Raw genomic sequence first — 24,301 nt, forward strand, 5'->3', positions numbered from 1 at the left:
AGATGATACATAGGTAGATTCGTTGTTGATCCCAAAGGGAATTACAGTGTCATAGTAGCATTACGTGCACAGATATACAAATGTACAAAGGGAAATAAGAAAGATTATAAAATAAGTTACCTCAAACAGTATAACAGGAGGGGGTCATCACTTCAGTGGTTCTATGTTGACTCATTATAAGGCCTATTGGTCAAGGGTAAGAATGACCTCATATAGCATTCATTGGAGCATCACAGTTGTCTTAGTTTATTACTAAAACTGCTCTTCTGTTCAGCCAAGGTGGCATGCAAAGAGTGAGAAACATTGTCTAGAATTGGCAGGATTTTCCATAGGATCCTTTGTTCTACCACAGCCTCCAGTATGTCCAGTCTGACTCCTATAACAGAGTCACCCTTTCTAATTAGTTTATTAAGCCTGTTGGCATCACCCGTGTTGATGCCATTGTCCCAGCACACATACTGCATAGAAAATTGTACTAGCAACAACAGACTGGTAGAACATGTGAAGGAAAGGCCTACATACTCCAAATGACCTCAGTCTCCTCAGGAAATAAAGGTGACTCTGGCCCTTCTTGTACACAGCCTCTGTGTTGGTGCTCCACTCAAGTCTGCCATCTAGGTGAACCCCAAGTACCTGTGGGTCCTCACCAGATCCATGTCCTCACCATCAATAGAACAAGGAGCAATGCAGGTTTAGTGTTCTTGAATCCATCACCTTTTCCTTTTTCTTACTGATGTTGAGCTGCAGATGATTCAACACAGCATTTGACAAGGTCCTCCTCCAAAGTCCCTGTATTCATCCTCCTCCCTTTATACACCCAACAATTGCTGAGTCATCAGAGAATTTCTGCAGATGACATGACTCAGTGTTGTATCTAAAGTCTGAAGTAAACAGGAAGGGAACCAGTGCGTTCCCCAGCAAAGATCTATTAAGTTCTTCCGCCATTTCTTTAACCCCCTTTACTATCTCTCCAGCGTCAATTTCAAAACATCATTTTTTTTTGTGTCATGGAATGGTAAAGAGAAGTTTGCAGATATGACTGTAGAATTATTTCTGAGTGCTTATTGTTTTTTATTTGTACAGTAACAGGAAGGATCCTAGTAGCTGAAAATCTGATTTAAAAGCTGCATTTAAGAAATGTGCCAGAGACTGGCATATCCCATCATTGCTGGTAGGCAGGCAGCATATCTTCTAATAGATAATGTGGGAGCAATTTTTAAAAAGTGTAAGATCAGGTAGGTGGGTAAACCAGCCCGAAAAGGAACCCAAAGCAAACGAGAAAATCTGTAGATGCTGGAAATCCAAGCAACATAGGCAAAATGCTGGAGGAACTCAGCAGGCCAGGCAGCATCTATGGAAAAGAGTAAACAGTCGATGTTTTGGGCTGAGACCCTTCATCAGAACAGGAGAGAAAGGATGGGAAGTCAGAATAAGAAGGTGGGAGAAGGGCAGGAAGCAATACAAGGTAGTAAGTGATAGGTGAGACCAGGAGGAGGAGAGGGGTGAGATAAAGAGCTGGACCATCAATTGGTGAAAGAGATAAAGCACTGGAGAAGTGGGAATCTGATAGGAGAGGACAGAAGGCCATAGAAGAAAGGGAAGGGGGAGGAGCACCTGACAGAGGTGATGGGGAGGTAAGGAAATAAGGTGAGAGAAGGAAATGGGAATGGGGAATGAGAAGGCGGGGGAAAGGAGATAAACCATTACCGGGGGTTTGAAGAATCAATGCTCATGCCATCAGGTTGGAGGCTATCCAGACGGAATATAAGTTGTTGCTCCTCCAACACGAGTGTGGCCACATTGTGGCAGTAGAGTAGGCCATGGACTGACATGTTGGAATGGGAATAGAAAGTGGGATTAAAATGGGAGATCTGGGAGATCCCACCTTTTCTGGCAGACAAAGCACAGGTGTTTGATGAAGCAGTCTCCCAATCTACGTCGGGTCTCACCAATATACAGGAGGCCACACCGGGAACACTGGATACAGTAGATGACCCCAACAGATTCACAAGTAAAATGTTGCCTCACCTGGAAGGACTGTTTGGAGCCCTGAATGGTAATGAGGGAGGAAGTGTAGGGGCAGGTATAGCACTTGTTTAGCTTGCAAGGTTAAGTGTTAGCAGGGAGATCAGTGGGGAGGGACGAATAGACAAGTGAGTCGCATAAGGAGCAATCCCTGAAGAAAGCAGAAACGAGAGGGGCAGGGAAAGATATGCTTGGTGGTGGAATCCTGTTGGAGATGAAAAGGAACCTATCCAATTTTATCAAATGGAATGAAAGTGAGTGGATTCATTCAATAACCAGATCAAATTTCTGAGGATAGTTGTACCTAGGTGATAATTTTGCAAATACATAACCACTGTTACAGGTTGGAAGCTTCAGAGGAAATGGAAAGACTTGTTATCCCATACAGCTAACTTTTTATGAGTCCTAAAATTAACAACTGGCCAAGCAACAAATTGAAAGTGTTCTTTGCTTCTGTTAACAGCTGGGTTTACAAAAGACATGGCAGATGAATGCATCATGTACTGTGGAATGCCCGGTGAATTGTCTGTTTTCTGACTGGTCACCCTGGTCTGATTGTTCACAGTCATGTGGTCTTGGAGGTACGTATTGATATTAATGCAATTCATTTCAGCTCAGCATGTAAAACTTTAAGAAATGAAAATTAGAAATAATTTGATGTCAAAATTCTAAAATAAAAACAAAACAATGGTGCATTTGTGGAAGAAAAATCAGAAGTAACATTTTACAGCAAAGGCCCATTTCTCTCTTCAGTTTCTAGCATTTTGTGATTTATCTAACAGTGTTAGTTCACATTCAGGTACATTTTAACAGTCGTACCTCTAATCTATTCGAACATTCAATATGCATTATCAGCAAAGCAGTAGTAGCTGCTTTGGAAAGTGAATTGAATTTATAAATAGGAACAAAGAATGCCTATGTGATGGCTTTTTAGAGCAGCTTGTGATTGAGCCCACTAGGGGAAAGGCAAATCTGGATTGGCTCCCCAAATTTGACTTGGGAGCTTAAGGTATAGGAAACCTTAGGAAGCAGTGATTATAATATGATAGAATTCACCCTGCCATTTGAGAGGGAGAAGCTAAAATCTGATCTATCAGTAATACAGTGGAGTAAGTGGAATAACAGGCATGACAGAAGAATTGGTCAAATTTAATTGGAAAGGGCCACTAGCAGGGATGATGGCAGAACAGCAATGGCTGGAGTTTCTGGGGGTAGTTCAGAAGATACAGGATAGATACTTTACAAAAATGAAAATGTATTCTAAAAGGAGGTTGATGCAAATATTCTGACAAGGGAAGTCAAAGACAGCATAAAAGGAAATTATAATATAGCAAAAATTAGTGGGAAGTGGGAAGTTAGAGAATTGGGAAGCGTTCAAAAACCAACAGAAAGCAACTAAAAAAAAAAGCTGAACTTCTATAGAAAAATAAATTACAAAAAAGAAGAGAAAAGATGAAATACAAAGGAAGATAGCTAATAATACAAAAGAGGATATGAGTTTTTTTCCCAGATATATAAAGAATAAAAGAGAGGTGAAAGTGGCTATCAGACCACTGGAAAATGACCCTGAAGAGGTAATAATGACTGAGAAAGAAATGGTAGCCAAACTTAATAACTATGTATCGTGTGTCAGTCTTCACTGTGGAAAACACTAGCAGTATACCAGAAATATGAGAGTGTCACTGAGAGAAGTGAGTGTAATTGTTATTACTAAGAAAAGGTGCTTGGGAAGCTGAAAAGTCTGAAGATAGATAAACCACTTGGACCAGTTAGACTACACCCGAGGGTTCTGAAAGTTGTAGCTGAAGAGATTGTGGATTCATTAGTGATGATCATTCAGGAATCTTTGGATCCTGAAATGATCCAAAGGACTGGAAATTTGCAAAAGTCACTCTACTCTTTAAGAAGGGAGGAAGGCAGAAGAAAGGGAATTATAAGCCAGTTAGCCTGACTTCACTGGTTGGGAAGATGTTAGAGTCCATTATTAAGCATGAGATTTCAGAGTACTTGGAGGCATATGATAAAACAGGCAAAACTCAGCATGGTTTCTTTAAGGGAATATCTTGCTTGACAAAGCTGTTGGAATTTGTTGAGAAAACAACAGGCAGCATAGATGAAGGAGAGTCAGTGGAGAAGGGCTTTGACAAGATGCTGCACATGAAGCTGTTTTACAAGATACGAGTCCATTGGATTATAGGAAATATACTAACATGGATAGAAGATTGGCAGACTGGCAGGAGGCAAAGAGTGGGTATAATTGGACCCTCTTCTTGTTGGCTGCTAGTGACTAGTAGTATTCCGCAGAGGTGTCTGCTTCTTTTAAAATTATATAAAATGATTTGGACAACAGAATCAAGTATGCAGATGCTTCAAAGACAGGTGGAGAGGCAGCTACTATTCAGGAAGCTGGGAGACTACAGAACTTAGACAGATTGGGAGAATGGGCAAAGAAGTGGCAGGTGAAATATAGTGTAAGGAAGTGTATAGTCATGCACTTTGTTGGAAGGAATAAAGGTGTTAGACTATTTTCTACATGGAGAGAGAATTCAAAAATCAAGGTGCAAAATGACTTGGAGGTCTTCATGCAAGATTCCCTAATGAGTAACTTGCAAGTTGAGTCAGTGGTGAGGAAGGCAAATACATTAGCATTCATTTTGAAAGGACTAGAATACAAAAGCAAGTGTTGGGCAGAAATAACTCATCTGCAAATCAGTGAATTTGAATGAATCAAGGACAGTAGAAGCAGGCAGATGAATTGCCATTGTTCTTGCCATGACATAGAAGATGGTGGCTCCCATTTTATCAATACTTCTCCATTTTGTGAGCTAATCATTTGGCTTGATCAGTGTTTTAAAGGTGACAAAATGATGCATCTGGTAATCTACTGAACTAAAGATCATTTCTAAATAAGAAGTTATTTGTGAGGTGTTCTTTGGTTGGATTTAACATGCAGTTTTTTCGACTGTTGGGGTCTGAATTTGTTCTGCGTGATTCAAGCCAGTTGCTGATGGAGAACAAAGAGCCATAAATTACCAATTGTCACTTGCTGGGTAGAGGGCAATAAATAGATGCTGGCCTGGAGCAGAGCCAATAAAAAAAGTGTTAAAGGTCAGTCACATGACCTACAGCCAATAACACTGGAATGTAAGATTTGAATTAGTAAGGAATGAATATAAAAGCAGATGCCTCAAGTGTGCTGGCGACGGTAACTCTGTAGTAGACCAACTATCGTGGATGTGAGTTGCCCCATGGACACGTGGAGATTCAAAATGGGACTGCGAGGAACATGTAGCTGGCAGTAGAAACTCCTGTTTAACTGGTATTGTATTTTCTGTTCTTTGACTGTTCGTGGAGGGTCAATAAAACTTAGTAGAAGTGCCTAATTCTGCTGCATGTCTTATGGTCTTATGCTATATCTTAGTATCTACATGTATGTACTCAAATTCATGGAAATATACATTAAGAATTGAACTTCATTACATCCTTTCAATTGCAGATTTTATAGAAGTATGAAGGAGGAGAAAATTAGGTTCTTATAATGAAGAAAATGTGACATGTGTATCTTCTGTATCTAGGAATAATGAAACGAAAGAGGACTTTGATTCAGCCATTCCAGGGAGATGGGAGACCATGCGTAATGCAGCTGGAACAGTCCAAATCATGCCCAATCCGACCTTGTTATCGCTGGCAGTACAGTGAATGGGGCCAATGTAAAGTGGAGGTATATTAACCACACTCTGTTCTGTATGCTAACAGTAGAAGCAACTTCATTCAGTGATTTCCAGGATAAATAAACCAAATAATTGCTCCTGTTCTCAGATTAGCACAGCCATCATTTTTGTGATGATTGTACAAAATTGGAATAATCTGTCTTTTCTTTGTAGTTGTTACAGATGGTTTTATGGTCACTCTTTGATTTGATTTTTCTGCTTTCTAAAGCTATTATTTTTCACTCTGCAATTTCTTGCTTCTCCCTTCTTTAAAGTTTGAGTGTTAAATTATATGGGACCAGAGAGCTGCCAGAGTGGATCTGCAACCTCAGATAAGGAGGTAAAGGATGAAAAAATAGACTGAGGGTATGTCTCTGAGAATTAACAGTTGGGCGGAGGAAGACAGTTACCCTGCTGAGATGTGTGAGCCATATCACCCCTTTATACTGTGGTTTGCTTCAGTAGCTCAAGCAGTGCCTCCAGCTTTTCAAAAGTTTGCTTTATTGTAATCTGATCACCACTGTAGAAAGCCTTTAAATCCCATTTATTTCACAGTTTCACAAAAACCATAAATCTAAACAAGATTAATTGAGTAAACTTTGATAAATGCTATTCTTTCTAACACTTCATATTTGACTTATGTTAGCTTAAATGTTTTTTTTGCTCATTTAACTTATCTGAAAGGTGTTCACTTTTTCAGGACATGATTGATGCAGCTTATTTGCTGCAATAATGACAGCTGTGAGTAATAAATTATACTACTAATAAATGATCTGTGTAGTGAAACAGTTCTGTGCATTAAGATGGGCAAGTGCTCAGTGATGGAGTTGCTGTGCAATGAATGGTGCTCAATGTAGGAGTCAGAGAGACACAGAATATTTGAAATAGCAGCTAGTCACTTCCAGAAATCAGAAGGAGCCTACGTTCACAGAGCATGCTTCAAAGATCCATTCCTAACGAAACAGTGTAGCAACAGAAAGTATTTACCTCCCCAATATTTTCAAAACCACTAAGGTGTCAGCCAAGGTTCATTCTGTGCTTCCATCAATTCAAGGGCAGAAGGTCCAGGTTCAAAGTCTACCATAGAAATTTAAGTACATAAATCTTGGATGCAATTCTAATACAATCTTTGTAAGCTGACAGAAAAGACTCAAGGGTATCTATAATTGCCCAGTAGTTCTCCTGACCCTGACAATCTGGGTAATCTGAAGGCAGATGTGCCTCATACTGAGGAGCCACTTAACTACCTCCCCACTATAATGCAACAAAGAATTCCCATTGGATTATTCTACCTGTAATTTCAGGACATGACGGGGGAAGGAACGGACTGGTGCACGTGCTGTTCCGTGGAGCACTCCAGTAGCTATGGATAAATTTCATAAATATCATGAAGAATTTTAGATCAGATCGAAGAAATTTTCATTTAATTTCCACTCATGTCCAAGGATCTCTTTATTTTTCAAACATTTGGCAGCTTCTTTCTTAAGAAACATAAGGGGTTAAAATAGCACCATCATCTCGGACAGTTTGTTTCTTGAAATTCAAATCTTAAATTAATGTACCCAAATCATGATGCTGTATTTTTATTTTTCTGGTTTCTAACTTAAATGAACCACAAATAATTTTGAACACCAAAGTACTCTTAACCTTTGTTCTCCATAGATGTAAAGTCTATTTTAAAAATCACCTTATTATGTATCTATTGTACACCTTCCAGTGCTTCTCCATCTTTCCAAAGATAAAACAACCAAAGAAAGTCACACTGTGGCCTCTTTAGCGCTGTGCATTGTAAACATTTTGGTTTTTTTTTTGTAGAATTTCTTTTTACTTATTAAACCAAAGATGTGCTTTTCTTAATTTTATTATCAACTTGCACTCTAATAGATTAGTGTGCCTGTGCTCTTAAGATTCTCAGCTCCTCTGAACTTTTAAGAGTTTTGTCAGGTAATATTTATGTCACCAGCATGCTTGACAACTACAAGTGCTTTACCTTTACTTTAAAGCAACTTCTATAATGAATATTCAAGGCTGTAACATTGATTTTCAGTGTAATCACAATTACTTCTTTATCTTACTAAAGGATGCCCAGTGTGGAAGTGGGATGAAGTATCGAAACATGTCATGCGTTGTGTTTGATGGAACCAGTGGCGATTCTGGCAAGTTGGTTGATGACGAATTATGTGCTGACCTGGAGCCTGTGGTGAACGGAGACAAACAGATTGTTCTGCAGGCATCCTGTGCTGTCCCATGTCCAGGTACTGGAGCCTCTAGGACTATTTTTCAACCCCTGACAGAAATGATGCTGCTGAAAAGTAAAGAGAGCATATCTGCATACAAGTAAATTTCAGAACTTGAATCCCTGGTTCAAAGGTTAATTCGCTGCAAGTGTATTTAAAGAGTTTGAACTCACTGTTTTATACTGAATGCCCAAAATTCTCAAATCTATTGGGAGGGCAGCTTCTTAATTCTGCTGTAGCAACTGAATGTAGAACAGTTGTTTGGTCTTGTTAGAGAGGACCTGATAGACCATAATGATCACATTTTGGGATATACTGTAATTCATATATCCATAATTGAATATACTCAGTCACCACTTTATTAGGTAGATCATTCCCCTACTTGTTCATGCAAATATCTAACTAACCAATGATATGGCAGCAACTCAATACATAAAAGCAAGCAGACATGGTCAAGGGTTCAGTTCTGTTCAGACCAAATGTCAGAATGGGGAAGAATTGTGATCTAAGTGATTTTGACCATGAGATGATTGTTGTTGCCAGACAGGGTGGTTTGAGAATCTCAGAAGCTGCTGATCTCCCGGGATTTACATCCACAACATTGTCTAATATTTACAGAAAATGGAGCAAAAAAAAAAAAATCCAGTAAGTAGCATCAGTTCTGTAGGCGGAAGCACCTTGTTAATGAGAGAGGTCAGAGGAGAACAGCCAGACTGGTGGTTGAACCCGACAGAATGGTGTGTTGCAACAATGGTGTGCCGAAAAGCCTCTCTGAATTTTCAATATGTGGAACCTTGAAGTGGATGGGCTACGGCAGCAGAAAATCACAGCAGGTTCACCAGGTACCTAATAAAGAGGCCAGTGTGTGTATATTCTTTTATTCCTGATTATAAAAGGTTAAGTACTTCAGTTAGAAAGTTTGTACAATATCACAAAATGTCAATGATACTGGAACCTGTTTGGGACGTTAATTTTTTCTGTGCTATTTTTAATTCGCTGACTAATTCATTTACGCTAAACAGAAATTAATCTGCTGGAAGTAATCAGTGGCTCAGCCCTGACCCAAAATGTCAACCATCCTGATGCCTCCACGGATGCTGCTTGACCACGAAGTTCTTCCAGCATTTGAATTTTTGCTCCACGTTCCAGTATCTGCAGTCTCTTGTGACTCATTTGCAATAATAAAGGATCTGGAGCAGGGTCTCAACCCAAAATGGTCTCCACGGATCCTGGTTGATGTACTGAGTCACTCCAGCAGTTTATTTATATTAAAATTTGGTCAACTATATTTTATTAAATTAATCATAAACTTATTTATTTCTATAATAGTTTGTCACATAGATACATAAACTTAATAAATATCAATTTAAATGTGTATTCAGACATTAATGAGGAATATTAAACACTTAGTAGTGAAGTTATAAACAATTCTCGAGTTGTATATAGGCCATCCTTTATTTGAATAGAGAACCATATTAAATAAACAATGAAGAGCTGATTTTTTCAAATCTTGCTGAAGGGAAGGTAGGCACATATGAGGTAAATGACTGGCAGCCTAATTTCAATTTTCAGTATTGATACTGGGAATAGAAACTACTCTAAAGTTAATCGGAGATATGCTAACAGTTTCAATGATTTAGCCGGAGAGTGGTGAATATGTGGAATTTGTTGCCACAAGTGGCTGTGGAGCCCAAGTCATTGAGTATATTTAAGAAGGAAGTTGATAGATTCTTGATTAGTCACGGCATAAAGGAATATGGGGAGAAGGGAGGAGATTGGGTCTGAGAGGGAAAAGAATCAGCAAGGATGAAATTGCAGAACAGACTCAAAGGGCCAAATGGCCCAATTCAGCTCCTATGGTCTCACTTGTTTCTGAATGAATGTGCAATGCATTATTTTTTAATGTCTCTTCAGAGTACATCACACAGCTTGTCAGCAGGATCAAAGTGTAATATTTATTATTTATAGATAATCCTACATTTGAAATGCATATTTGTGCTATTTTCTGTGTGGATGTTGCATTGCTTGTAAACTGTAGAATTAATTGATATAAGTATAACTAGTAAACATAGGCCATTGTTTTCCATTGGATATAAGATGGGGCTTAAACGACATTGGACTGTGAAAGTTAAACATCCACAATTTTGACGAAAAGCATAATTTCTTGATGTTGGGTGTCAGTCTTTATGAGAGTTATTATAGTGGCCCAAATGGTGTTGACTGATAGTGATCAGCTGCAAAGGGCACCACAGGCTACCATCCATTCACACCTCAGTACTTCCAGTCAGGTGAGATGAAAAGAAAAAAAGTGTCCCAACTGGTGGAGGTCAGATTTCTGGACTTACCTTAGAGCCCAAGAGAAGGACAGTGACATCCTGAAGAGAGGGTTTGGATGTACCTCATATCCAGTCCTCTTCATTCTGTCAGGGTCTGACATACAAGTGAAGACCATATTCATTTAAATCGAGTTGACAGTCCTGGAGAGAAAGCTAAGTTCTTAGCTTATTTTAATATTCAATTATTTGTTAGCGATTTAATATCCCATTAAATAAATTTATTTGTGTTTTTTAACAATAGTTTACTACTTCGAGTCAAATCAGCCTATTCTGAATCATTGATCAATGTATAAAAGCTGGCAAACTGTCAAAGCTCGGTGATGCATTTCAGGGATGGTACCTCATGGTTTGATGCCCAAAACCTACTTGCCATTTAGATCTTGCTCTGTCTTGATGCATATTTGAATGATGCAGGAGATCAGCCCATCTAGGACATGGATTTGCAAGTGGGCAGGGCAACAACAATATGGTTATTGCAAGGGGCAAGTACTATAACTTTGTATTGGCCAAGTAGAGACTGGAGCTGGGTACACACAAGTGGGATGCTCTTGTATAGACTCTCTCTGAACTCAGTATATATTGACTTTTTTTATACTTTTAAGCACAAAGATTAACAGCAGGTGATTGAATGCAATTTGAAGGGTCACACTTGTATGATAGACATGGAGCAGTGGTTCCATTGAATCACATATTTCAGGGGTGGCCAATCTTTTACATTCCATACGTCAATTTTTTTCATGCACGAGTTCAGAGGCGATCTTTTCACGCTCGAGTTCTATATTAACATATTTTAACAAGAATTGAATGGGGGTTCAAGAGTTGTATGGTGCATCTGAACTCGTGCATGAAAAAACTGACACATGGAATGTAAAAGGTTCACCACCCCTGCCATATTTACATTGGGGGTTTATCTTAACTGACTAGACCATCAAATGCATTAAAATATTGTACCGTAAATTCCAGTGTATAAGCCGAGAATTTGGCCCTAAATTTTGGTCCTAAAATTAGGGGGTCAACTTATACAGAGGGTGCCAACTGTTGAAAAACAAATACATGGAAGACAGGTCGTATTTATTGGCTGTTTTTGAGTCAAATTGGTTCCACTGTCGACGCATGAATTCTTTGGTTTGTTTAAACTCACATCTCGTGGCTGGAGCAAACCACCGGGGATGACTGCAATGTCCATATTTTCAGCTTTCAATGCTGTTTTTGTCTCACCTGACAAGTGCGCTTTGAACATGTCCCGGACAAGTATCGACTTTTCCTTCCTGAAACCTTCGGGACGTCGACGCCATACTTCTTTAACCCACTTCAGGCAACCGGCTTTGTCCATCCAGCAGCGTTCTTGAATGTAAACAACACCCCACGGGAATGTTCTGAGCAATCTTTGTTTTTTGTCTCAACAGAAGATCACGTCTATTCATAAATCGGGTGCACCAACTTCGCATAGCTTTGAAATTTTCACTGACCTCACGGTGTTTTTCGTCCCATTTCAACGCTTGAACTCAAATCATTTCTCTGGTAACAATGTATCCGGACGATCGCTGGTGATTCACCCACTCTAAAACTTTTTCTTCCAGTTCTGGCCACTGGCATGTTTTCCCACAGTTTGCACATTTTGTCTTTGGTATTTCCCTCAGCATGTCCTCTGCCTTTCTCCACTCTCTCACTCTCTCTCTCGTTTATACTAAACTTCTTAGCAGCTGCAAAATTATTTGTTCCTTTAGCAAAATCAACAACCTTCAGCTTGAAGTCAGCATCATATCACATTTGTTTTAATCTTTTGTACACGGTACATACTGAGTGCACATACTGATCCCGCCACCCCGTGTTATGTTTTAACGAGATTGTGATGGGCACTAAATGGTTTCACGGGGGTTACATTTCAGAGGATTCTTTTCCATTGGAAACCTAATCCAAAATTTCCCTCCCTGATTTATTTATTAAGAATTCACCTATAATGCTCTACAAAGTGTAGGCCTGTTTTCTTAGCAGGTACAGGTTCACAAACTTTCCAGGGTCCGGATCCGGCAAAGCTGAGTACCGGCATGTGAGATCTTGTGATCTTTTCTGGCTAAATCAAAAATCTCTACAAAAAGGGTCGGCTTATACAAAGGTAACATGAAAAAGGCACTTTTTTAACCTTGAAAATGGGGGTCGGCTTATACTCCAGGTCCGGTTATACTCCGGAATATACAGTAATTCATATCAATATTCTGAAAACCTATGAGGACATATCCTGGATATTTAAAATATACTTCTTTTATCACAGTATTGTGAAGGCTGACTCTTTAGGTGCACAAATACCTCAAATATAGATTGTTAAAATAAATGTGCCTCTGGCCTAGTTTGTTTGACATGCTATATTGCAAAATAGGCAGTCTGGAACTTCCCTTGATCTCTGTTGTAAAGGTGTTAAACCTATTAGCTGAAGATGTCTAATGCCTCTTTTGAAGCAGGCTAATTAACCAACTGTTATCTGTAGATTTAGTGAATACATATAGATTATCCAGTTACCAAATCATATCATGTAAATGGGCTGCCAGCGGTGGTGGTGGAGGCAGATACAACAGGGTCTTTTAAGACATTCAAGAACAGCTATTACCCATCAACTATCAGGTTTTTGAACCAGTGGGATAACTTCACTCACCTCAATACAGTCAGCCCTCCTTATCCACGAATTCCGCATGCGTGAATTCAACCGACCGTGAATCGCGAAAACCCAGAAGTGCTCTTCCAGCTCTTGTTGTTCGAGCATGTACAGACTTTTTTTCTTGTCATTATTCCCTAAACAATGCAGTATAACAACTATTTTACATAGCATTTACATTGTATTAGGTATTATAAGTAATCTAGAGATGATTTAAAGTATACGGGAGGATGTGCATGGGTTATCATGGATCAGGATCGAAAAAAATAGGAAGTTCTCTTACTAAGTAAGTCGGAACAGGAACATCCAGTATTAATTAGCATCAGTTAGTCAAACGTTTGTCTTAGTATACAGTATATATTTTACCTTTCTATGCATATAAAACACTTAAGAACGTATGTTTCAGCGCTGGGCTCGGGAACAGAAGTTCCCAAGTTCAATCCAGTGACAGACTGCTCCTGAGTGCGCTCTCCACCGTGCCAGGTTGACGTGGAGGATCAAAAACCCAAAACCCGATAATTAAACCACTGCGTTGCTCAGTAATAATTGTAGCTTTCATCGGGGCAGAGCCTTTCTCAATTTATCTTTTAAAATTGTTCCGATTGTTGACTGACGTAGCCTAACACTTTTCCAATGACTGATGGCATTTCACCTCTTTCCAATCGCTTTATTATTTCCAATTTATTTTCAATCGTGATTATTTTCATGAACAGAAACACTGCAGATTCAGATCTCTGTTGCTGGGTCCTAATGACCACTGCACTGAGCCAGGTTAAATAAGGTCTGGGGTTCCGCTGGGTCCTAAGCTCCACCGCATTGAGACAGGTTGAATAAGGGACTTGAGCATCCGCGAATTTTGGTATCCGCGAGGGGTCCCGGAACCAATCCCTCGTGGATAAGGAGGGTTGACTGTATTGAACAGTTCCCACTACCTATGGACTCTCAAGGACTTTTCATCTAATTTTCTTCATATTTATTATTTATTTATTTATTTTTACCATTTTGTTTGGTTTTTTTCTTTTTGTATTTGCACAGTTTATTGTCTTTTGCACATTAGTTATTTGTCCATCTTTGTGTGCAGTTTTTCACTGATTCCATTGTGTTGCTTTGTATTTACTGTGAATGCCTGCAAGAAAATTAATCTCAGAGCACATGGTGGCACAAATATACTTCGATAATAAATTTGATTTGAACTTGAACTAATGGCTACTGTACTTAATACTTATGAATTCTGCTTTTCCCTAAATGCAGGTACTGCCAACAGGCCCAGTTCAGGGTCTGAGGACAAAATGAAGGGTTGTCTGTAAATCACACCCAGCCAGGTAGTTTCGATCATAGCCTGTAAGGTTGGCACAATATATCACTCTTTAGGAAGGAAGGCAGGAGCAGTTTTGAATTCTAGTTTGTCATACTTTTGAGTTTAGGTGTTCATCTTCCTGTCTGCTACACTGGCGACTGCTTTGGTGCCTACTTCATGCAGCTACGCTGAGCTTGTCAATTTCGTCAACTTTGCCTCTAATTTCCACCCTATCCTTAAATTCACTTGGTTAATTTCTGGCACCTTTCTCAATCTCTCTGTCTCCATCTCTGGAGACAAGCTGTCAACCAACATCTTTTATAATGCTACTGACTCCCACAGTTATCCCTACTATACCTCTTCCCACGGTGTCTCCTGTAAAACCAGTATTTCCTTTTCTCAGTTTCTTCACTTCTGCCACACCTGCTCCCAGGATGCAACTTTCCTTTCCAGGATATCAGAGATGTCCTCCTCCATCAAGGAACGGGGTTTCCCTTCCTCCAACATTGATGCTGCCCTTACCCGCATCTCCTCCATTTCCTGACCATCTGCACTCACCCCATCTTCCTGCTGCCCTAACAGTGATACAGTTCCTCTTGTCCTCACCTACCACCCCACCAGCCTCTGCAAATTCTGCCACATCCAAAGAGATCCTACCACCAAACACATCATTACCTCCCTCCCTCACTCTGCTTTCCTCAGGTATCACTCCCTCCGTGATTTCCTTGTCCATTCATCCCTCCCCACTAACCTCTCTCCTGACGCTTATCCCTGCATGTGGTATAAGTGCTACACCTGCCCATTCACGTCCTCCTTCACCTCCGGTCCCAAACAGTCCTTCCAGGTGAGGCAACACTTCACCTGCTTCACTTCACGGCCTCCTCTACATTGATGAATCCCGTCATAAATTGAGGACTGCTTCATCAAGCTCCTCCGCTCCACCCGCCAAAAGCAGAACTTCCTAGCGGCCAAACATTTTAATTCCCATTCCCATTCTGACATGTCAGTCCATGGCTTCCTCTGATGCTACAATGAGGCCACCCTCAGAATGGAGGACCAACACCTTATATTCCATTTGGATAGCCTTCAATCTGATGGCATGAATATCAATTTCTCCTTCTGGTTAAAAAAAAAAGTTTTCTCAACCCTTCCCCTTCACTCTTCTTCTATTTCCCACTCTGGTCTCTTACCGCTGCTCACCTACCTATCACTCCCCCTCAGTCCCCTCCTCCTTCTCTTTCTTCTACGGTCTACTCCCTTCTCCTATCAGTTTGTTTCTTCTCCAGCCCTTTACCTTTGCAACCCACCTGACTTAACCTTTGAGCTACCCCCTTTCCCTTTCCCCCACATTTTTATTCGGACATCTGCCCCTTTCTTTTCATTCCTGAAGAAGGGTCATGGCCGAAATGTCAAACTTTTATTCATTTCCATAGATGCTGCCTGACCCGCTAAGTTCTTCCAGCATTTTGTGTATGTATCTTCCTCAGATGTTCTAAGTGTTTTATTAAGACAGTAGGTGGACATTATAGTCTATCTTTAGAAGAGCATGCTCAGGAATACAATTATAGCATTCCTACTTAATAGAATTGAACTTCTGTGCCTTTTACAAATGTATTTCCCCAAACTCAATAAAATTAATCTTAGATGATGCGAACTATATTCAAATCATTGACTTGATAAATTTCATAGCAATGTATATCCACAAAGTACTGATTATGATACAATTCACTTTGTTTCTTTGATACAACTTACTTTTATACAAAATTTCCAGAATAAATTAAATACTTTGCATTCATATATTAACGGATGGCCTCCTTGCAGTGGAATCTGGAATCCCATCCATCATTCCATTTCCGTATCAATCCTAACCCACTTTCTGCTTTTGAGTCATTGTGGCACAAGCCAGGATTCCTGCAACAATATGGATGTTGCCTGAGTTTGAGGGAGTCAGATGGTTCTCACAGCAGGAATGTTGCAACAAGGCGTGAAATATTGAATGGAAATTTTGACAGGACAAAAGTACTACACACCCCTTGGTATTGTAGTGTACTGGTAATCTGTACAGTTTATTTCACAGCTTGCCAACAATCAATTCAATTCTGGCTAACCACCACACACTTCCACATGTCAAGAATCAAAATTGTTTCTTGTCATTCTTTGGTACACAAATGTAAAAGAGAACAAAATGATCCTTGCTCAAGATCTGGGGCAGCATATAAAAAACACGATAAGCATAAAGAACAGAATAAATATAAATACATAAGGTTAGCTTTGGTGCATAGACTGCTAGCATGCCTGCTTTATTTTGTCGTCACAGCAGAAGAGATGTAGGAAGGTTTGCATCTGGGTTTGAGGCTGGATCTGGTGGAGTTGTGGGGAAAGAAGGCTGGCAGGCAAAGGCTGATTTCAAGGTGGTGGGGGGGGGAGGATGTTGGGCTGGGGAGAGCTGATTATTGCAACTAAGTTCAGGATGGAGGTTGGTAATGTGGGCCAGGTAAACAGTTAAGATGGACACCTGGGCAGGGCTGGGTGAACTGATGGTGAACAGAAATAGAGAGCACTGAGGCCATTGAAAAATCAGGGGTTCAGCTGGTCAGAGCCTGTCTGTTCAGGGAATGTGATTGGTGTGTGGATGATATAAGCCAGGAATTTGTTGTCGTGTGGTCCAAGGTAGACACTGTGTAACGAGAAGACAGCAGTTATTGCTGGAGTCACGTCAACTAATTTTCTTACAATACTGATCCAGTATCCAGCTGATCCAGCAAGTGACCAGTTCCCAGATGACATCTAGATCATGCAAAACAGCTCAGAAATAGCTGTTCTCATATTTCACTTGGGGAAAAGAAACAGTTGCGTAGCACTAATATAATTGTTACAATGTAATTGAATTTCTAAACTAATACTCTTCACTTAATTTCAACAGGTGACTGTTACCTCACAGAATGGTCTGTGTGGAGTTCTTGTCAGCTAACCTGTGTGAATAACCAAGATCTTGGTCACGGTGGAGTACAAGTACGGACTAAGGCAGTGATCATCCAAGCTATGGAAAACGAACACCTGTGCCCTGAGCAGACACTGGAAACCCGCTCATGTACAGGTGAGTACAGCTGACGCATTGTGCAACCAACGAAAACCCAAACAGGTTCGCAATGAATTATTCTGATTGCAATTGACACTGATTCAAAATCTGTATGTCTTAAGTAGCATTACCTTTGTACTACCACCCCTATGCTGTTCACTCTAAGGTGATCCCAGTTAATATTGAAGAAGATTAAATCCCCTACTACTTTGACATATTATTCTTAACTCCCTCTATGATTTGTCTATATATCTGTTCATCTATCTTCTGCTGACTGTCTTACATCCTCAGCAAAGAGATTGCATCCTTTAAGCTCCAAAGTTCTGTTCATCTTGTCTGATTTGAAGGACCTTCTCAGCTATCTGTCCTCATTGCGACAGTACTGATATTCCTTAATCAGTATTGAAATCACCCCCTCAGCTACATTCCCTCTATGCTATTCCTGATGATTGTGGAATGTTTGAATTGCCAGTCCTGTCCTCCTTTCAACCAGGTCTACCCGCATTAGCTGCTGCTGGTCTATAAAGGAATGCTCCCATCTCCTGGTTCTGTGTGGAATTACACTCACACATTTGAACTCCTCATGTCATTACTAGCAACACTATTCATATTTTTCTACCCACAGTGTAATGGGGAATTAAGGTGAAAATATTCAGCATTTTGTAAGATAAAACTTTAAAACTAATGTGTCTATTAGGTTTTGTCCATGAGATGGCTGGAAATTTGCATTGATTTGATACTGCCAAAAACTGAGGTTGCCACAGAAGTATATTTGTTTATGAATCACTTCCAATAGAAAAATTAAGTGGTAGATTAGACAGTATTTATTTTTAAGTATGCCAGTAAAGCCCAGACTTTGGCAAATTATTTGGTCATATTTTTGTATTGAACTAGAAAGGAACTGTATTATTTTACATCATATTCGGGACCATTAAGTACTTGAGCAAATGCTTTAGAAGTTCTCCTAAGAAAGTTGCTCAAAGTTAAAATAGCAGTGGATTGCATTAATCAGCCATTGGTTAATTGGGGTAGCTATTTATTTGCAAAAACACTTAAAAAAACAAAAGCAATACGAGAAAATTGATGGGATTCTCTTTGGCTATTTTTTGGGACAGGAGACTGCTGCCAAGAACTTTCTGACTAGCATCAGTCACATGCACTTCCATGCCCATTAGACACTCCTCATGTTTAGCGAGAACAGTTTTTAAATAGTGTTAGTGGCCAAAATGTAGTGATTTTTGTCACTGATAGTTAGGGATAATAAGCAGTAAGACAATTTGGAGCTGTTTTCTCTCATTGTGGTTTCAAGACTGAAGGTGCCAGGAATGGCTGGGAGTGAAAATTAATTTCACTACTTCAACAAGTCAGGCACTACGAAGAATTTGAAGGTGTCAACAACCATCTTGAATGTTACAATGAAAACAAAGATTTGGAGGATGCATTCATCGAAAGCATTATATGAAGACAGTCCATTATCTACATTATATGTCTGCGCTGATTTTGTTATTTACATTTGATCAAAATAATACAGCAGCATACACTGGATAACTATTAGGAACTAATACACAGTTTTATAGTGCTGTAGTGTTCTAATTTGTTCTGTATTTCATTTAAGTACACAATTTGTCACTCAGCTAAAGGGTAGTTTGTCTTTTCTATACCTCTTTAGCTAGTTCCATGGAATTTCAGCTAATTTGGAGAGTCACTTAATTAGGCCAAAATAAGCGGAATCAACTATATATATTTAGTTTGAGTGAAAGCTTGCACTTGTTCCTTAATCACACTTTATTTGCTTGTACACTAAGAAAACAGCCTGGCCCCTGTCACTAAACTTTCTAAAATTTCAACAATGAAATTTCATTTTGATACAGAAATTGAATAGCTGGATACAAATGTTGATCCAATGGAAACTTCGTGCATGTCTGAATCCCATCATGTGCATATTTAAGGACCAATCATAATACACATTTTAGGTATTAATAACCAATTAAATCTATGTGTTAAAGGCCAATAATGTTTTTGAATTAGTAAAATAACTGTCCAATAATAAGTGTTCCCCTAGAAACCTTCATTTGCATCTTTATCTTGTGTTGGTAAAGTTAGTTCCTCAGCTTGAACGGAGCAGTGAGCAAAGGAGAGTTAGGCTTTCAAGGGCTGTGCTCAGCCTGAATGTCTGCACTACGTCTGTGCCACGTCTGCTCCATTTCTCAGTCAGCTTATCATTTTAACCCTTGTCTTGCTGAACTTGCATACTCAGCGAAGGTTGTACAAAGGGAAGTCCAGCTCTCAAGGTTTAGTTCAGCTTGAGACTGTACAGTGTCTGCACTCTCTTCTGTCAGCACACCATTTTAACTTTTTGCCTTGCTGCAGTTTCCAGGCCATTCATCTCATCGTACCAACAGTTTGAAAGAGCTTTCCATTTGGTCCTTTCACTTTCTGCTCTTCGTGCAATTCCACTTTGAAAACTGTCACTGAGCTTGCTTCCAGCACCTTTTCACATGGTGCATTCCACATTCTAGCAAGTTAGCAGCGTAAAACAATATTTCAGTGTTTCCCCGGTGGAGTATTAGAATAGATATTTTGCTTGCTACTTTTATTTTTCCTTCTCTAATATGTTCTGATTCCTTTGTTTGTTAGGATGTCACAAATTCACTGCATCAGAATACCAACACTTCAACTAATCCACCACTGGCAAGCCTGTCCATGCTGACTTAATAAATGCAGTTCATTCCCACTATCTGCCCCTATCTCCTTAACTTTAAGTGCCTACAGTGGTGCATTTCTTTCAAAGTTTAAAGTAAAATTATTATAAAAGTACATATATGTCACCAGATACAATGCATTTTGGTTAATTGGGCCATTAATTAATTGGAACAGCCACTTACTTGAGGTAACTCTTAAAGAACAAAAAACAAATTGAGAAAATAGCCAGGATTCCCTTTGTTTATTTGGGATGCTATGTCGCTTAGTTGAAGCAGGAGACTGTTGTCAAACACTTTCTAACTAGTGTCAGTCACATGCACATTGTGTGGCTTAGACAAATTGGAAGAATGGGCAAAAAAGCAGCAGATGGAATAGAGTGTTGATTAAATATATGATAATACATTTTGATAAAAGGAATAACAGTGCGGACTATTATCTAAATGGGGAGAAGGTTCAAACATCAGAGGTGCAGAGGGACTTAGGAGACCTCATGCAAGACTCCCAGAAGGTTAATTTACAGATGGAGTCTGTGGTAAAGAAGACAAGTGCAATGGCGGCATTTATTTCAAGGGGAATAGAATATAAAAGCGAGGAGATATTGCTGAGGTTTTATACAACACTAGTCAGGCTGCACTTAGTGTATTGTCAACAGTTTTGGGCCCCATATCTCAGAAAGGATGTATTGTCATTGTAGAGAGTCCAGAGGAGGTATATGAGAATGATTCTGGTAATGAAGGGGTTAACATATGAGAAGCGTTTGGCAGCTTTGGGCCTGAACTGACTAGAATTTAGAAGAATGTGGAGGGATCTCATTGAAACCTTCTAAATGTTGAAAGGACTAGATAGGGTGGATGTGGAGAGGATGTTTCATATGGTGAGGGTATCCAGAACTAGAGGGCACAACCTCAAAATTGAGGGGCAACCTTTTAGAATGGAGGTAAGGAGGAATCAGTTTAACCAGAGAGTAGTGATTTTGTGGAATGCTCTGCTACAAACTGCTGTGGAGGCTAAGTCTGTGGGTATATTTAAGGCGGAATTTGATCATTTCATGATCGATCAGGGCATCAAAGGATAAGGTGAGAAGCCAGGTGAATGGGGTTCAGTGGGATCCAAGATCAGCCACTATGTGATAGTGATGGTAAGAATTGGAGGAGATGGCAGTTGAATGCGTGGCTGAGGAGTTGGTGCGGGGGCAGGGTTTTAGATTTTAGGATCATTGGGATCTCTTCTGCGGAAGGTGGGACCTGTACAGATTGGATGGATTGCACCTGAACTCGAGGGGGAGCAATATCCTTGCAGGTAGGTTTGCTAGCGTGGTTCGGGTAGGCTTAAAACAATTTGCAAGGGGGATGGGACCCGGAGCGATAGAGCAGTGAAAGAAGTGCATGGAGTAAAGCCAGATCCAATAAATAGAGAGGCTTTGAGGAAAGAGAAGCAGAATAAAGGGTGTAAAGGTAATAAGGTAGAAGGGCTAAAGTGCGTGAACTTCAATGCAAGAAGCATCAGGAACAAAGGTGATGAACTGAGAGCTTGGATACATACATGGAATTATGATGTAGTGGCCATTACGGAGACTTGGCTGGCACGAGGGCAGAAATGGATTCTCAATATTTCTGGATTTCAGTGCTTTAAAAGGGATAGAGAGGAGGGGAAAAGGGGAGGAGGATACTATTATTGGTGCATTACTGGTCAGGGATACTATTATAGCTGCAGAAAGGGTGGGTAATGTAGCAGGATCCTCTTTTGAGTCAGTATGGGTGGAAGTCAGGAACAGGAAGGGAGCAGTTACTCTACTGGGGGTATTCTATAGGCCCCCTGGTAGCAGCAGAGATACCAAGGAGCAGATTGGGAGGAAGATTTTGGAAAGGTGCAAAAATAACAGGGTTGTTATTATGGGTGACTTTAACTTCCCTAATATTGATTGGCACTTGATTAGTTCCAAGGGTTTAGATGGGGCAGAGTTTGTTAAGTGTGTCCAGAATGGATTCCTGTCACGGTATATTGACAGGCCAACTAAGGGGAATGCCATACTAGATCTAGTATTAGGTAACGAACCGGGTCAGGTCACAGATCTGTCAGCGGGTGAGCATCTGGGGGACAGTGATCATTGCTCCCTGACCTTTAGCATTATCATGGAAAAGGATAGAATCAGAGAGGACAGGAAAATTTTTAATTGGGGAAGGGCAAATTATGAGGCTATAAGGCTAGAACTTGCGGGTGTGAATTGGGATGATGTTTTTGAAGGGAAATGTACTATGGACATGTTGTTGATGTTTAGGGATATCTTGCAGTATGTCAGGGATAAATTTGTCCCGGTGAGGAAGATAAAGAATGGTAGGGTGAAGGAACCATGGGTGACAAGTGAAGTGGAAAATCTAGTCAGGTGGAAGAAAGCAGCATACATGAGGTTTAGGAAGCAAGGATCAGATGGGTCTATTGAGGAATATAGGGTAGCAAGAAAGGAGCTTAAGAAGGAGCTGAGAAGAGCAAGAAGGGGGCATGAGAAGGCCTTGGCGAGTAGGGTAAAGGAAAACCCCAAAGCACTCTTCAATTATGTGAAGAACAAAAGGATAACAGAAGTGAAGGTAGGACCGATTAGAGATAAAAGTGGGAAGATGTGCCTGGAGGCTGTGGAAGTGAGCGAGGTCCTCAATGAATACTTCTCTTCGGTATTCACCACTGAGAGGGAACTTGATGACGGTGAGGACAAAATCAGTGAGGTTGATGTTCTGGAGCATGTTAATATTAAGGGAAAGGAGGTGTTGGAGTTGTTAAAATACATTAGGACGGATAAGTCCCCAGGGCCTGATGGAATATTCCCCAGGCTGCTCTACGAGGCAAGGGAAGAGATTGCTGAACCTCTGGCTAGGATCTTTATGTCCTCATTGTCCATGGGAATGGTACCAGAGGATTGGAGGGAGGCGAATGTTGTCCCCTTGTTCAAAAAAGGTAGTAGGGATAGTCCAGGTAATTATAGACCAGTGAACCTTATGTCTGAGGTGGGAAAGCTGTTGGAAAAGATTCTTAGAGATAGGATCTATGGGTATTTAGAGAATCATGGTCTGATCAGGGACAGTCAGCATGGCTTTGTGAAGGGCAGATCATGCCTAACAAGCCTGATAGAGTTATTTGAGGAGGTAACCAGGCATATAGATGTGGGTAGTGCAGTGGATGTGATCTACATGGATTTTAGTAAGGCATTTGATAAAGTTCCACATGGTAGGCTTATTCAGAAAGTCAGAAGGCATGGGATCCAGGGAAGTTTGGCCAGGTGGATTCAGAATTGGCTTGCCTGCAGAAGGCAGAGGGTCATGGTGGAGGGAGTACATTCAGATTGGAGGGTTGTGACTAGTGGTGTCCCACAAGGATCTGTTCTGGGACCTCTACTTTTTGTGATTTTTATTAATGACCTGGATGTGGGGGTAGAAGGGTGGATTGGCAAGTTTGTAGACGGCACAAAGGTTGGTGGTGTTGTAGATAGTGTAGAGGATTGTCGAAGATTGCAGAGAGACATTGATAGGATGCAGAAGTGGGCTGAGAAGTGGAAGATGGAGTTCAACCCAGCGAAGTGTGAGGTGGTACACCTTGGAAGGACAAACTCCAAAGCAGAGTACAAAGTAAATGGCAAGATACTTGGTAGTGTGGAGGAGCAGAGGAATCTAGGGTTACATGTCCACAAATCCCTGAAAGTTGCCTCACAGGTAGATAGGGTAGTTAAGAAAGCTTATGGGGTGTTAGCTTTCATAAGTCGAGGGATAGAGTTTAAGAGTCACGATGTAATGATGCAGCTGTATAAAAATCTAGTTAGGCCACACTTAGAGTACTGTGTCCAGTTCTGGTTGCCTCACTATAGAAAGGATGTGGAAGCATTGGAAAGGGTACAGAGGAGATTTACCAGGATGTTGCCTGGTTTAGAGGGTATGGATTATGATCAGAGATTAAGGGAGCTAGGGCTTTACTCTTTGGAGAGAAGGAGGATGAGAGGAGACATGATAGAGGTATACAAGATATTAAGAGGAATAGACAGAGTGGACAGCCAGCGCCTCTTCCCCAGGGCACCACTGCTCAGTACAAGAGGACATGGCTTTAAGGTAAGGGGAGGGAAGTTCAAGGGGGATATTAGAGGAAGGTTTGTCACTCAGAGAGTGGTTGGTGCATGAAATGCACTGCCTGAGTCAGTGGTGGAGGCAGATACACTAGTGAAGTTTAAGAGACTACTAGACAGGTATATGGAGGAATTTAAGGTGGGGGGTTATATGGGAGG

The 24,301-nt window shown here is 40.4% G+C and overlaps 1 protein-coding gene across 1 annotated transcript in view; it reads left to right on the plus strand.

Moving 5' to 3' along the window:
- The window catches only part of LOC140732044 (thrombospondin type-1 domain-containing protein 7A-like), a 547,816-nt gene that overhangs the window by 498,160 nt on the left and 25,355 nt on the right, over positions 1-24,301 (plus strand). Inside the window, exons 24-27 of the mRNA XM_073054149.1 lie at positions 2,489-2,606; positions 5,601-5,746; positions 7,816-7,990; positions 17,179-17,352. Coding sequence (XP_072910250.1) covers positions 2,489-2,606; positions 5,601-5,746; positions 7,816-7,990; positions 17,179-17,352 — 613 coding nt within the window. The remainder of the gene's footprint in view (positions 1-2,488; positions 2,607-5,600; positions 5,747-7,815; positions 7,991-17,178; positions 17,353-24,301) is intronic.

Source organism: Hemitrygon akajei, chromosome 8 (genome assembly GCF_048418815.1).
Source record: "Hemitrygon akajei chromosome 8, sHemAka1.3, whole genome shotgun sequence".
NCBI lineage: Eukaryota > Metazoa > Chordata > Chondrichthyes > Myliobatiformes > Dasyatidae > Hemitrygon > Hemitrygon akajei.